This window comes from Sturnus vulgaris, chromosome 3, assembly GCF_052056855.1.
Source record: "Sturnus vulgaris isolate bStuVul1 chromosome 3, bStuVul1.hap1, whole genome shotgun sequence".
Lineage (NCBI taxonomy): Eukaryota > Metazoa > Chordata > Aves > Passeriformes > Sturnidae > Sturnus > Sturnus vulgaris.
In genome coordinates, this window is record NC_142245.1 from 33,956,974 (window position 1) to 33,971,215 (window position 14,242).

At 40.1% G+C, this 14,242-nt stretch overlaps 1 protein-coding gene across 1 annotated transcript in view; it reads left to right on the forward strand.

Moving 5' to 3' along the window:
• Positions 1-13,891, forward strand: part of KIF26B (kinesin family member 26B) — a 270,762-nt gene extending 256,871 nt beyond the window's left edge. Inside the window, exons 13-15 of the mRNA XM_014878071.2 lie at positions 4,590-4,792; positions 5,772-5,922; positions 7,452-13,891. Coding sequence (XP_014733557.2) covers positions 4,590-4,792; positions 5,772-5,922; positions 7,452-7,600 — 503 coding nt within the window. The 3' untranslated portion in view covers positions 7,601-13,891. The remainder of the gene's footprint in view (positions 1-4,589; positions 4,793-5,771; positions 5,923-7,451) is intronic.
• Positions 13,892-14,242: the final 351 nt, after the last annotated feature.

The following is a 14,242-nucleotide window of genomic DNA, read 5'->3' on the forward strand; positions in this document are numbered from 1 at the left end:
GGTTCAGTCATGGACAATTGACCATAAGGGCAGATCCCACTAGAAAATGAGAGGCAAAGTCAAACATTTTCAACTCAAACAGAGCAGGAGCCCTGTTGTCAGACAGTGAGGAGCAGCAGAGGAAAAAGGATAAATAATTTTTGCTAGTTAGAAAAGTTTGATGCTACAACTGACCTTGGTGCTATTGCTGTTGGAGCCACAGAAGGAATAGAGTGAGCTTAGGGGTACTGCTCTAGTTAGCCAGGTCTGTTTTTTGTAATTTCCTTGGACTGTCTGGTGAGAAAAACCAAAATGCTGAAGACCAGGTTCTGTACAGAAAGGCGTTTTACATCCCATAACATTAAATGCTGTGGGGAATAGCTGTGGCTCCACATCCTGCCTTTGAGCACACAATATAAACTTCTGAAACTATATTATATCGAGTTACAGTTTCATTTTCTGTTTGAAATTTCTAGGACAGCAGTTGTTTTGCATCCCATTTGGATGTATCCTGCTTAGAAGAGATACACATCATGCTGTTTTTCATTAAGATTTTGAACTTGCAGATTTTGCCTTTACCTTTTTCACAGAAAAGATGCTCAATCTGGAATGTGTGCTTGGAAAGCAGCCTAAGGGGAACACTCCAAAATATACAGTACTTAAGCAAAACCAGACATTTTAGAACTTTTGCCCTGGTCAACACACTTATATGAGCACACATCCTTTTGCAGTTTGGCAATTTTGCTGAGGTCAGTGTGCCTTCTTATTCTTAAAGTTACCCTCACATACCTTAGTCTGTATTTCTCATACCTTAAGGCTCCTCTGGGCTTACCTTTGCTGAAACAAATTGTAGTTTCAGTGCCATTCTTCAGTCAGGTCTGCTTTTACACTGTATGCCTCCACTGCTGTGCTACTCTCATTATCTTAAACTTAACCTGGCCAAACCTTAACTTGTAGCTTAAAGTAGAGCAATAGATCTGTTGCAAAAGCAAATCTTGTATCATGTGTACTTTCATGGCTATTTCACAGCCTGGTTATTCACACTCAAGCTAGGTTCAAGAGGGGTTATTCTGAGAGTGGGTAAATTCAAACTAAGTGAAAAACATATCTTTCAGGGCATTTAGTAAATGACATTTTTGCTTTACATACTGCATGGTCATAAATGAACATGAAGTTATTTTACCCAGGGTTCATCTTACTGGGTTTCTTTCAGATTGATTTTTGGTATAAATTTTTTTTTTGAACGGAGGAATGAATTCTGTTTACATGATGGGAGGGTCAGCCAGTTTGCCGAGGTGGGGCAGAGGGGGAAGGGTGCTGAGATCTGCTCCTGTTGAGCTTCCTGGCTGCCCACCTTCCTTCTTCATAAGTCATACGTGGGGAATAGTGTGCTGTAATTCCCACAAAGCATGTTATTTATTATACAGTCAAAATTGATGAGATCTTAACTCCATCAAGTGCACCCAATAAATTTGGGCCTTCAGGTGGATGTTTTCTATATGACTGGAAAACTGCATTAATTTTAACAATTTAATTGTTGTGTGTTGTTAAGGATGAGCAAGCTGTCAGCTGCTTTGTGATATTTACCCCAAAGCTCTGCTTAGGCTGTATCTCCTTACTGATCCCAATTAAGGTAAAATAAGATAAAAACCAGAGACTAAACGGAGCAATCAGTGGCAGGAGTCTCCTATCAAATGGCACCATTATTTTGTGTACCTGGGCTAATAAACAGCTTATTCATCAGTGCATATTTAGAACAAAATAGAGCCAGTTTTACCTTACTGGAAAGAGGAAGATCTTTAATTTCTCCTCAAAGCACTCTGTGCCTCAGATAAATCATCCTGAGTCAGCATTGAAGGTGCAGATAAACCAACATCTCTCTTTTTCTTTCTCCTCTGTGTCTTACACAGCTGTACCCCCTGAAAGCTCCGAGCAGGTCACCTGTGTCCCAGCGGAGCCCCTTGGCAGAGGGTGGCAAGGCAGCTGTGTGAGGCAGCTCTGCCCTGCTGCATTGCCCCAGTGCACCATGAGCTCCAGCCTGTCCTGTTGTCATAACCCACAGGCAATCCAGATGTGAGCTCTGGCTAGAAAAATAAAATGAGTTAATGTCTCCTGCCACTGCTGCACTCTCAGCTGCCCATCTCCCAAGGGAGATGCACTATTAAAGGAAGCCTCAGGTTGGAGCCCTCCTTCCAGACTGCAGACTTCTGCTTCCCATTGAGCCAAATAGATATGCAAAAAATTTTACCATCATTTCTCTACTTCATACCCCAGCAATCTGTTTTGCTTTGATACAAGTAGGACCCTGATGCTGTTCTTGTGGCATTGGCATAGGTGCATTGGAGCCATCCACCCAGATTTCCAGAGTCTTGGACCTGGACTTTGACTCTGGCTGGAGACAGAGTTTTTCCAGTGGGGTGGTTTAAAAGTGCAAGAAGGTGGTTTTAACTGCCACAGTGGGAAAAAGAGGAAGAGAATCAAACATCATGAAAAAGGCACTACCTTAGTCATAATCCATAGAGAGCTGGGCAGAAGGAATTTCCAGTCTGCTCAGCTGCTTCCTTGAAATGCTAGAGCTAGTCTGAAGGTATGTCAGGAAAGGAGATGTGACCATTATTGTAGGACAGAAAGAAAAAAATAATTAACAGCACTGGATGCATTAAACAGAAGGTCAGATCTGATGCTTGTAGATATCACTGGCTCTAAAAGTTGTCAAACAACAAGGAGATTATATTTACACTCAGACAAAATTTGAGAGACTGCTTCTGTGAAACAGTGTGGCCAAAAGCCTCAAAAGTATTAAAAAACATATTTAATGCCTGAATCCTTTTGATCTTGAGTGACACTAGGATGATACTCAGGACCCTTCCCACCTAAGCAAGCAGAGGACTTGTTTCCCAGGAGGGGCTGAGCCTATTTCAGATCTTTCCCTACATGTAATAAAATTGAATATTCCACCATGCTCTCTCACCTCCCTTCAAGTATGCAGCTGCTCCCAGCATTTCGTTACCTTTCTTTAGCACTGCTGACAAGAGTCACCCTTAGAATCACAGTTTTTTAGGGTCTTCCCAAACTGTCTCTCTTCTTCTTGTCAATTTTCAGCTATGGTAATGGGTCAGGTCTTGCTTTTCTTTTTATCAAGATCTGACTCTTCTCTTGATCAGGCAGTTTAATCTAGAGATTAACTGAAATGCATTCAAGGTAAGGGAATGCTGACATTGTCTTCCAGTGACTGGTACCACAGAACTAAAATAACTCCTGCTTGCTGGTATTTGTAAGGCTTCATTTGTTCTAGCATAAGTTTGGGTTTTTTTTTTTTTCTGGGCTGAAGTTTGAGCAATAAACACAACTATGATAAGTGCCATAGGATGACAGTCTCAGGTTGTTTGGTATAAAGGGGCCTTCTAGAGCTCCCTGTCTACCCAGATCTCTCTGTCAATTAGCTCTGCCTCTGCTCTCTTTTTCCTGCATTGGGTTATCTCAGATGTATCCAAATAAAAGCTCTGTAGACTAGGCTTTCCAATAGACCACTCTCATCCATTTTAAAGCTAGAATTTACAGGTTACTTACTTGTCTCTAATATAGGCCTACTCATTTCTAGCATACTGTAGTACTCAGAAATCATGGGATAAGATGTGAATAGTTCTCAAAGTCAGCACAGAAGCAGACTCCCATGAATGAAACTAGGCAATGCTTTCTTACTTTAAAATCCAAAAATTAGACAATCAATAGATATTTGGGGTTTTTTTTAGCTTTTATTGAAGCACCAAGCTGACAGACATATTGAAACTATTTACATTCAAGTCTCAAGAAATGTAATGTGGGAAATTCCTATAAATGATTTAATCTTGTTTTTAAAATAAAATCGGCATGATCATTCAGCATCTCTTCCCTGCTGGCTGGCATCACTTATGTACTTGCAGCCAAGAAAGCCAGTTAATAGTTTCATTCAAACTTGCTGGCTCCAGCTTTTGTTTTTGGCTTCCCCCATCCTTTTTATTCCTGCTGTGTCCTAGGGAAGACCCTGTGTCAGCTACAAAACTTGTTTTGTTTTTTTCTTAAACCAAGTCATTGCTCCAATTGTACTAAACCAAGCAAGGAATGCAACCAGTTGGTTTTATTTTTTTGTGTGTGTTTTTGTTCTTTCTCTCAACAAACCACTGCCATTATTCCAGGGACATACATTTTCCTCCTTGCTTTACCATAGAGCTCTGCTGTAAGCTTGGCATCTTATGTGGCAGACACTTTGCAGAGCCTGGCTAATGCTTGTCCTTTGTAAGGGTCAGCAGCAGTAAAGAGATAGGAAAGCCAGGCTGGACCAGTTCCATCCTGCTGGCTTGGGTCCTTCATTGGCTTACCTGTATGTGCTGAGAGCTCACCAGTGAGGGTACCTGAGTGCCAAATCCTGGCATCAGGCGCCAAGGGACACTGAGAGTGTCACTGATGGTGACCGCACATTGCAGCTACAGCTCCCATGGCCTCCCTGGGTTTTCCCTCCGTTTTCTTCTATGTCTGAGAAGGCCAAACATGTATGCTGTGTAGACTTCCCTGCAATGGGAAGGAGAAGCAATAACTGTGCTAGCATGCCATGGCACTTTCTCCGTTTGCAGGTTCACAGAGGAGGAGGCTTATTCCAGCGTTATCCCTTGACACCTCGTCCCCAGCCAGGAAGCCTGCCAGCAGCCCCGGGGTGCGCTGGGTGGACGGGCCACTGCGGAGCGGGCAGAGGGGGCTGGGGGAGCCCTTCGAGATCAAAGTCTACGAGATCGATGACGTGGAGAGGCTGCAGCGACGGCGAGGTGGGGACAGCAAGGTGAGTGCCATCCTCCTCCTGGTGGGCATAAACTGCAAAGGGCAGCATTTAGAACATGAGACTGGGAGGAGTATCTGAGTTGAGTATTTTAGAGTAACGGTGGATTGTAGACTTTGTAATTATTTTAAGGCATTTTTTCTTCCTAGCCTCTGGCACTTGTTAAAGCTATTTGTGATCTTTGGAGAGCCTTGTTGTAGTGGGATTTCCACTGCACTTCACCCACAGCAGATTTGTTTACCGAGGAGAATATGAAATAGTGTTGAGACCTTCACACAGGCTTGGATGAGGATAGTTCTGTTATTGGAATTGCTTCCACACTAGCAAGGGTAGCACAGTCCTCAGCTGGTTTCATTTGGTGGCTGCCACCCCTCAGAAGTCATGTGAGGCCAGGCTGGCTGTCTCCAGCACTGCACCTCATGCTGTTACTGTGCCCCAGAGCTTTACAGAAAATACATCTTCTTTATTAATGACTGTGAATTGCTAGAGCTTTTCATAACATACTCCCTTTGTTTAAAGATGTTTCAAATTTGACACTGCTACCAGCTCTCTTCTTTTAAAATATGACTAATGCATTACTTATGCACCAAGCACAGGGGTGTATTTAGGCTTTCAATACAGCAAGCAATGGATTTCCTGCTCCCAAGAGCTTAGATTTTCTTAGCCAAGCCATGGTGAAAAAAAAGAAATGTTTTCCTACAGTTAATCTAATTTCAAGATGCTGCCTGTTATTAATTATTATGGTTTATTATTAACTACCATTGCAAAGTCTCCAAAACTTACTGATGGAAAACATGAAAACTGAACAAAACCAATAAAAATAAAGCAGCTGATGGATGATTTCATGCAGTGATTCATAAGCTTCCAGAATAAATGGCTCGTTGTCAGTATTATTGATTGGAAGATCATTTCACTGAATGGACATGGGTATTTCTTCTCCTCTTCACCTATTCTTTCCCTGCTTCTTTTTCCTGGCTGGCAGGAGGTGATATGTTTCAATGCCAAGCTGAAAATCCTGGAGCATCGCCAGCAGAGAATCGCTGAGGTCAAGGCCAAGTATGAGTGGTTAATGAGAGAACTGGAGGTGACCAAACAGTACCTGATGCTGGATCCTAATAAGTGGCTCAGTGAATGTAAGGGCATTGCTTTATTGCCTGAACTCATAGCTTTCCTTTGGTTTATTCAATAAGGGGGATGGAAGGAAGCAGAAATGTCTGGTAAGAGTGAGATGTAAGCTACTGTTTGTAAACTAAAATGAACCAACATATGACCTAAGGGCAAGCTTTAGATTGACTGTCTTTCTAGAACTAGTTCCTATAATTCTTATTAAATGTTAACGGTAGAACTGAACAATCTTTTTTGCCTGAGAGCTGAATGTTGAAATGGTACAGCATTCTAGTGGTGGATGTTGCCATTGGTAGATTAACGTTCACGCGTTTCAGTCCACAGCTCCTGAAAATGAGATTTTTTTTTTGGCCTCAGATCACTCAGACATATAAGCAATACTTATAAATCTGCCCTTCTACCACAAAATAACACTGTGGAGCAAACTTGTCCCATGGCAGCAGTGGGCTTACATGATATGAAATGAAATTTGGCCCATTTTTTATAACTATAGATGTGTAAAGTTCAGAGAGCTTAAAGGGCATTCACATTCAAATGAAGAAGGACCTCAGCACTCTAAGGAAAAACCATAGAGTACTGCAGTGGTTATACAACAGTTTTTAGTATTAGCAAGCAGATAAGTTCATACCAAAGAGTTCTAGAAAAAGCCCCACTATGTGCAAAAGTTTATTTGGGATAATTGCAAGCAACTAAAGGAGGCTGGCTGGTTTGTTCCTTTACAACATCCTAACTCTGGCAGCTGCTTTAAGTTGACACCAGATTGGTACATCCCACAAAATTACCACAGTACAGGTTTCAGGAACACTATAAAGGAAGAGGGTTAAAAAGGACAGTTTTAAAGAGAATTTGCTAAGCGTTGCTGTCCACTTACTGTGTGATGCCTTTGCTTCTAATTCCAGTGTGGTAAGTGCAGAAAGCCTGAAGGGTTCCAAAGACCTCAGGAACCAGATAAGATGGGCAGTGCCTGTTCAGACAATGTGTCTCACACTTGGCTTCCATGGAAGCTGCTGGGCACCTGTGTTGGAGGGATTGATGTGTATGCCTTCCCTTGCTTTGCTGGAGTGGTCTGATGGGAATCACATGGAACAGGGAGAGGTGTGAGGAACAAAAATCCTACAAGTTTGTTTTAAATTCCAAGTCCTGAATTCAACAAAGATATTGCCCTCCCAGGAGAGAACAGCTATTTAAAGCTAATTCTGGTCAGCAGAATGTGTGAGGAAGTCAGGACATACTTAGCATTCAACATTTGCTGGAGGATGATGGAGCTGGCAAAGGCATCTGCAATTCTGGTGAGGATGGCAGAGCAGATTGCTCCAAAAAGCATCCAATGCAACTTAAACTATTTTTCGCTGTGGACAAGCTGCTGTGTCATTTCAATAACCATTAAACGGAAAAGGCAAATTTTAAAGACAATGGTAAGCCAGAGGTAACGTATATAGTACTGATGAGTTTGAAGACTTGAATTAACTCTGACTCTCCCACCAGCCATCACTAAGTTTTTTCTGCTTTTCCTATCTGTGTGTTTTCTTTCCCACAGTTGATCTGGAGCAGGTATTTGAGCTGGATTCTCTGGAATACTTGGAGGCCCTGGAATGTGTGACTGAGCGTTTGGAAAACCGTGTCAACTTCTGCAAGGCCCATCTCATGATGATCACCTGTTTTGACATCACCTCTAGGCGCCGATAAAGCATGAACCTCAAGAGAATTTCAATGCACATCTCTGCCATCCTCCTTTTCCCTTCCAAACAGCATCCCAAAGACAAAAGAATGAGGATGAAGGTTGGAGTCAAGTCTCAGCTGTGTGTATGAGAGATTTGCTATACTATACAGAAGAGTAGTACTAAAAAAAACAAACAGAACAAGCATGGAAAATGGAGATAGAAGGTTGTTGATACTCTTAGCCTAAAAGAGCACTTTGTGGAACCTTTTAAGGACATGTCTGTAAATAAGAACTGCTGGCAGAAGACACTTCTTTCCCTGCATTAGCTGAGGAAGGAGGAAAGGTGGTTGTGGGACTTCCATTGAGAGGTTCATTAAAAGAAAACCTATCCAGAAAAACTGTTCAAGTGCCTTGCAAATCTTTGTTATCCAAACATTTATGTTCATACTTTATTGTGTACAGATGGTGCTAGTCAAGAAAAGAAAAAGGAAAAAAAAAAACAAATACACTTTTGAAATGTATTTACAGCTTGTTTTTCTCTTGGTGTTTTCTCCTATTTCAGACTTGCTGTTTCTAAGTAACTTGTGTTTGTAGAGATATTTCCTAATCAGTACAACATATGAATAAATGTTAACTGTCTTTTCTTGTTACCAGAGTAAGGCCACTCAAAGAGAAATTCAGCTTTCCCAGATCACAGACATATTTCTAGCAGAGAGTAAGGTTTGTTTAAATACTTTTTCTGTACTCTTTTATATGCTGGAGAACACGTCATTTTCCCAGCCTGTAGTTTTGCAGTGTATGAGAGAGAAGTGACATTACTGTGAAGTAAATATATTTTCAGTTTGATACAACCCCCATAACTTGTTTTCCTGTTCATATATGTTTTACTTTGTACTGGCTGGAGTTATGAATGAGGAGGTACTTTTATCCTAACCCCTTTTTCTCGTAACTTGCTGGAAGATTGTCCTCTAGCCTTAGAATTCTCATGTTTATCTGTCCAAAAATGAGTGATTTATTCTTTCTTGACACTATGACTGATAAAATTTAGCTTTGCCTCTTTATGATATAGATCACTGCAAGACATGTTTTGTCAACTTCTGATTCCTGGCCCAGTGTGTCCATGCTCACAGATGTACCTGAGAAGTGCAGGCTCTGCTCAGCTCAGCACATCTGGAAATAAAGCAAATGAGTAGATACAGCACTTCAGGCATGTTGGCTATGGCATCTTTACTAATCCTCAGTGCCTGAAGCCATGGCGAAATTCATGTTGACATCCAAAGGACAAGGGTCTGCACCTCCAAGCACATCCAGTTATTCTACTAGTTGGCCTCTTTATCTACAAAACAGTACGTGGGAAGGAATATCCTTTATAGTTCATAAACAAATGTGCAATTTTAATTACATATGAGCATGAAGAATTATTTTGTTGAATTAGGTTTCTTACTCCTCTATACTGAAATAAGCACATTCACAAAAATTCCTCTCTCATATACATTTGTGCTACCCTCTTGCTGCTTATAAGGAAATAAGACTCCCATTTAATATACTCAAAATGCATAAATTAGCTGCTGTATTAAAATGTAACTCTTCTTTTACCTGCACCATCATATCAATGCTGTCTTACAATATCACAAACAGTAAGTCCTAATGGAAAAATAACACTGGTAGATTTTCTAGGGGTTAGGTGAACAGAAAAGATTTTTTAAAAAGTAGAAGTAACATTTGTATAGTTTTATTTTTCTTTTTAGTGCTCTACAGCTTATAATAACAGATCTTACTCACTCTATTACCCATGTCACTGGATTTTGCAGAAAATTCTACTTAGAATCTATAGGATTATTTGGAAAGGAAAAAAGGTCCTGTGTGAAAGTCACTTTCTAGTCTGTTCCTCAGCAATTTCCTATCATGAAACTTATATTCTAAGTAAGTACTAAAGATATATCCCTTTCTCTCGCAAAGAAAAAAACCCTAACCAATTCAGAAAATCCCCCCAAACAATGCAATTTAACTGGCTTTCTTCTCTTTAGAGCAATTATAGTTACTATGTATTGGTTCTTTGGAGGCTGTCTCTTCTCTTCAGAGCCCCATGGATTTAGCACAGCTGCAGAGAGCCAAGGAAATCATCCCTGCACACAGTCCATGACTTACACAGCAGTGGTGATGTTTCCATAAATCAAGTGGACACATTTCGGAGCTATTGTAAAATACCTATTGCATCTAATATTCCTCACCCACAATTACTCAATTATTCATTGACTCTCCATTTGGTACTTCTGTAGCTTAGGAGGCATAGCAGAAAGAAAAAATGTGTACCTAGCCATTATTTAAAGAGTAAGAGCATATGTTCACCCTGTTTATGACGATGGACAAAAATTGATCCCTGAAACCAAATTGATTATGCCAAGGACGAATTTTGCATACTAAAAATATTATGTACTAATTGAACAGAATCACAGTACTTACAAATATTTTATTTCTGAGGACCTAATTAGAGTATCCGTTAACTCCCGTAATATACTAGTATTCATATTCTAAAATCCAGATGCATTCTTGACTTTCTGTCATTTCATTTCAGAATTTGCTGCTATGTTTTTAAGAAAGGTGATGGCTCAATGCAAAAAAAATGAATGAAAAATTTGTGGAGATTCAACATGATAAAATGTTTTCATCTTGAAAGCAGCTTTTTACTTCAGAATTTATCTTATTATAATTCAAGTATTTGCAAAGCACCTAAATCAAAGCATTTAGGACGTTATTATGAAATTGATCTCAGTTTGCAGTAGCCAGCATTTTAGAGAAGACACATACACTTGTGCAAGTCACCCAGGAAGCCCCATTCTTTAAGGCATTGCCAGCATAATGCTGTTTTTATGCTGATTTTTAAAAAGGCATCATGCTGCCCAAAATACACAAGAGCAACATGAATGTAATGCCTAAGAATTCTCACATTCAGAAATCAATCTTACTTCCCTGGGACAGCTTTAGCAGGAAACAGCAGTGTTAATGTAATTAGGTTTGAAGGTTAATTCTCTGTTCGCACGTGTCACAGGAGAGCACAGCTCTTCACTGTCAGGCTGTGAGATGACTGTGGAATACCAGCACTGCTCCACATCCCCACCAGCACCTGGGGCACTTCCTGAGAGCTGCTCCTCTTGGCACACCTGAACCTTATCCATATGAGACACAGGACTGGCTCTATAGCCATCAATTCAAGTGTAACCATAGACTGGAGACTGGGCTGCGCTGTGGATTCAGACATCCCTCTGGTCTGTGTGAGCTCTCACAGCAGGCAGAAGCTGCTCTGGCTCTGGGTGCTGGCTCAGTTTGTGATCTGAAGGGTGTGGGAGAGCCCTAATCCCTGGTACATTTGTCACGTCTTTTCTTTTGCCATGCATGCCTTGCATTTGCCTCAAATCAATTCCTTATCAACTCATTCGGATCTACATAATCCAAAGTATTCCTTTACAGAAAGACAAGGAAGGAAACTAACACTCTCTTTTCTTAGGTTTTCTTCCCATCTCACCTGCTCTGATAAAACTGAGGCACAATTGGAGTAAGAATCAGAAGAGTTATAGCAGAGTAAACCCAGTTGTGAGGAAGATTCATCCACCTCCCATTCTTTGGGGTATTTAGTGTTAGTTATATAATAGAAGATCTACTCTTATGTATTTAACACCCCCTCACTCTGTGTAATGACACAGGGCTGCTGATGAGCATCTCTCTTTGATCCAGTCTTAGAAGAGCCATTGCCATAAACCCTAGTTTCTGAGACTTGCAGGTCCATAAAATAGTAACTGGTATCAAGCAATGGCATGATTCTCTGACATGATTCTTAGTGAGAGCTGCATAAAATGTACAAAAAGGGATCAAAGATACACACTGGCATTTTTTTCTTTTATCTCTAAACGTGGCAATTATAGAGGCTGAAAGCTGGGAGTGATGCTGGGAATAATACACAACGAATCCCATGTTTGCTCACAGGACACAGTCAGTCTGTCTTGAAGTGTGGATTTTATTTTTTCACTTTTGAAATTTATTTGAATAATATGGCTTGTCTTAAAATAGGGACCTGTGGCATGGAATTCAAATGTGATGACAGCTGAAAAATATAAACTCTTTTTAAAAAATCACCTTTTACAAATGTTTATGATTTTGCTGCATCGTGTTTAATGAGCTAAAAATCACTGTAGAAACAAAAGTTGTACATGCACAGATAAATACAAATGCTCACAGGCTGAGACAGCCCCTTGCACACTGCTGTGGGGAAGTGGCAGAGCTGCTCACAAATGGCAGCACACCAATCCCCTTCCCTCCTCCAAGGAGTGCCTGCCTACAGAAACATTCCCCTTGCACTCACCTGGATGAAGTAACTTGTGCCAAGCTATAGGGAAAACTTATGCTTGAAACTCTTTCAAGGGCTTCTTTAAAAGGTTCTTTTTTTACCCAGGTTCTTCAGCCTATGTAGCCGAATTGCTGCAGTTCCCACACAGAGGCTGTTAAAGTCTGTAAAAGTATTCCAGATGAACTATATTTCAGGGTGTCATGAATTTAGGGCAAGATATTTTATAATCTCAGCTTAATAACACAACAATTTCTGCATATGCTTGAGACATAGTTATATCAACTGAGAGCCTGGGCTCTTGGTGGTCTGTGAGGCTTTCTGTCTAGTCCTAACAAATTTAAAATTGTAAATTGAAGCTTCTGCATTGTAGAAGCAAATTCAATTCTCCTAAGGTGGAGGCTGAGCGACCTCTGATGCCAGTTCATATGATGGGAGGGATGGTTGCACAGCATCAGGGACACACCAGCTTGCTGCAGAGATCAAAGCATTGGTATCATTAAATACCAATAGGAGTGGATGATGACCATAGAGAGAGGCATTTCTTCTCAAATCCATGGATGGTGGCATACCTTGCTTATTCCTGATATTCTCATGGTCTGCGTTTTGTAACTCCACAGGCTTTTGCATTGGCAACACACAGCAGTTATTGAAGACACAAGGCTGGCTGTTGCTAGCTATCCGAAGATTTGTAAGACATTTCCAAATAGCCATAGCAAACAAAACTGTGAATGATTTGTCAATGCAAAGTTAATAATCTCTCTCACTCTCTTGCATTTATTGTGTGCTCATCCCAGGGTTATCTGAGCTTCCATACCTGTTCCTGGAAATAATAAACCATTTTATTATTGTCTTTATCTTTTCTTCTTTCTCCTTCTCAAGCAACCTTTCAAAACAAACAAAAAAAGAATTAATTTCCCCTTGGAAATGTAGCACCGTTTTGCCACCAAATTCACGAACAGCAGTCTCGTGCTCACTTATGCAAACTTTTGAAGCTCACAAAGGGCATGATGATTCTGCAAATCATCATTTGAGGTGCTGAAAGTGAAATAGTAGCATTCAGAAGCATTCAGCTATAGTATTTCAAACTACCTTCAAACCCTCCTGGACAGGAAATAAAACACAACCCAAACGATCTTACTTTGAGTGGTCCTACTTAAGTATTGAGCAAACTTTATAATAATGGTAATAAATTGGTGCTTGAGGCAGTTTCAGCTATATTACATATTCTCTATATACTATAGATATGGATGTATTCACCCTCTTTATTGTATATGTATGTGTGTGAGTATTTACATGTAGCACACATACATATATGTTTTATGTATGCATAGATACTAACTTTTCTACATTTTACTTCTTTCCCTCCCATAGCTGAAACTGCTGGTTACTAACATCCACATCCACATCATATTCTATGTATGAAGGATATAATTTATTTGTAAACTCAGGATGTTCTTGTTTTATAGAGTTGCTTGTATTTTATAATTTATTTACACATCATGGTTGGAAATGCTTATCTAAGTGCTATGCATTGAAGTGTATGTTTGCTAAATCCATTTCACTCTATCCGTGGCTATGTTCTTTCTCATTATAACAGTGGTATAAAATAGGGCTAAGGAGGAGAGAAACTGATAGATATAGAACTTATGCTGGTCCCATCACTGGGCAATTCCAGAAGAGGATGTATCAGTAGTAGATATACATATATATATATTTTATCAACTAAATTTTATGGGGGAAAAAGGAGAAAGAACAGCATGAGGACAAGTTCAAAATGTGGAAAGTCACAGCCATTTCCAAGTTTGTCAACAAATGCATTGAACCTTTTGCCATTAAAATTGTAAAGTTTATTGTTTGCTGGCTAAAAAATATCCCTTTTGTGGTATCTGAAGTGTGAAACATTGTCAAAAATATGATGTCTGGAAAAAAAATCAAACTATAGTGGCATTAAATGTTTACTTTTATCTTACCAATATATCTGCCTCCTCCTCCTGACTCTTTCACTTTAGATAAGAGCATTTAATGGCATTTCGTACCAGAGAATGCTTTTGACTCACAAGGGGATGTGGTATCATAACAGTGAAACTGAGCAACAGATCAAGATCAAACCTGAAAATAAAATGACCAAAGGGATTCTATCAAGCAAGTGTTAGTGAGAAGCAAATTCACTAGAAAACAGTAAGGAATTGCAGGGTTTGGTACCAATGACAGAAATACCACAAGTAAACATTAACTTCTCTCCTGCTGCTGTCCAGAAACACAAAGAAAACAAGCACAGACCTGAAATGGTCAGGCTGGTTATGCATATACACAGGGATTGCTCTTT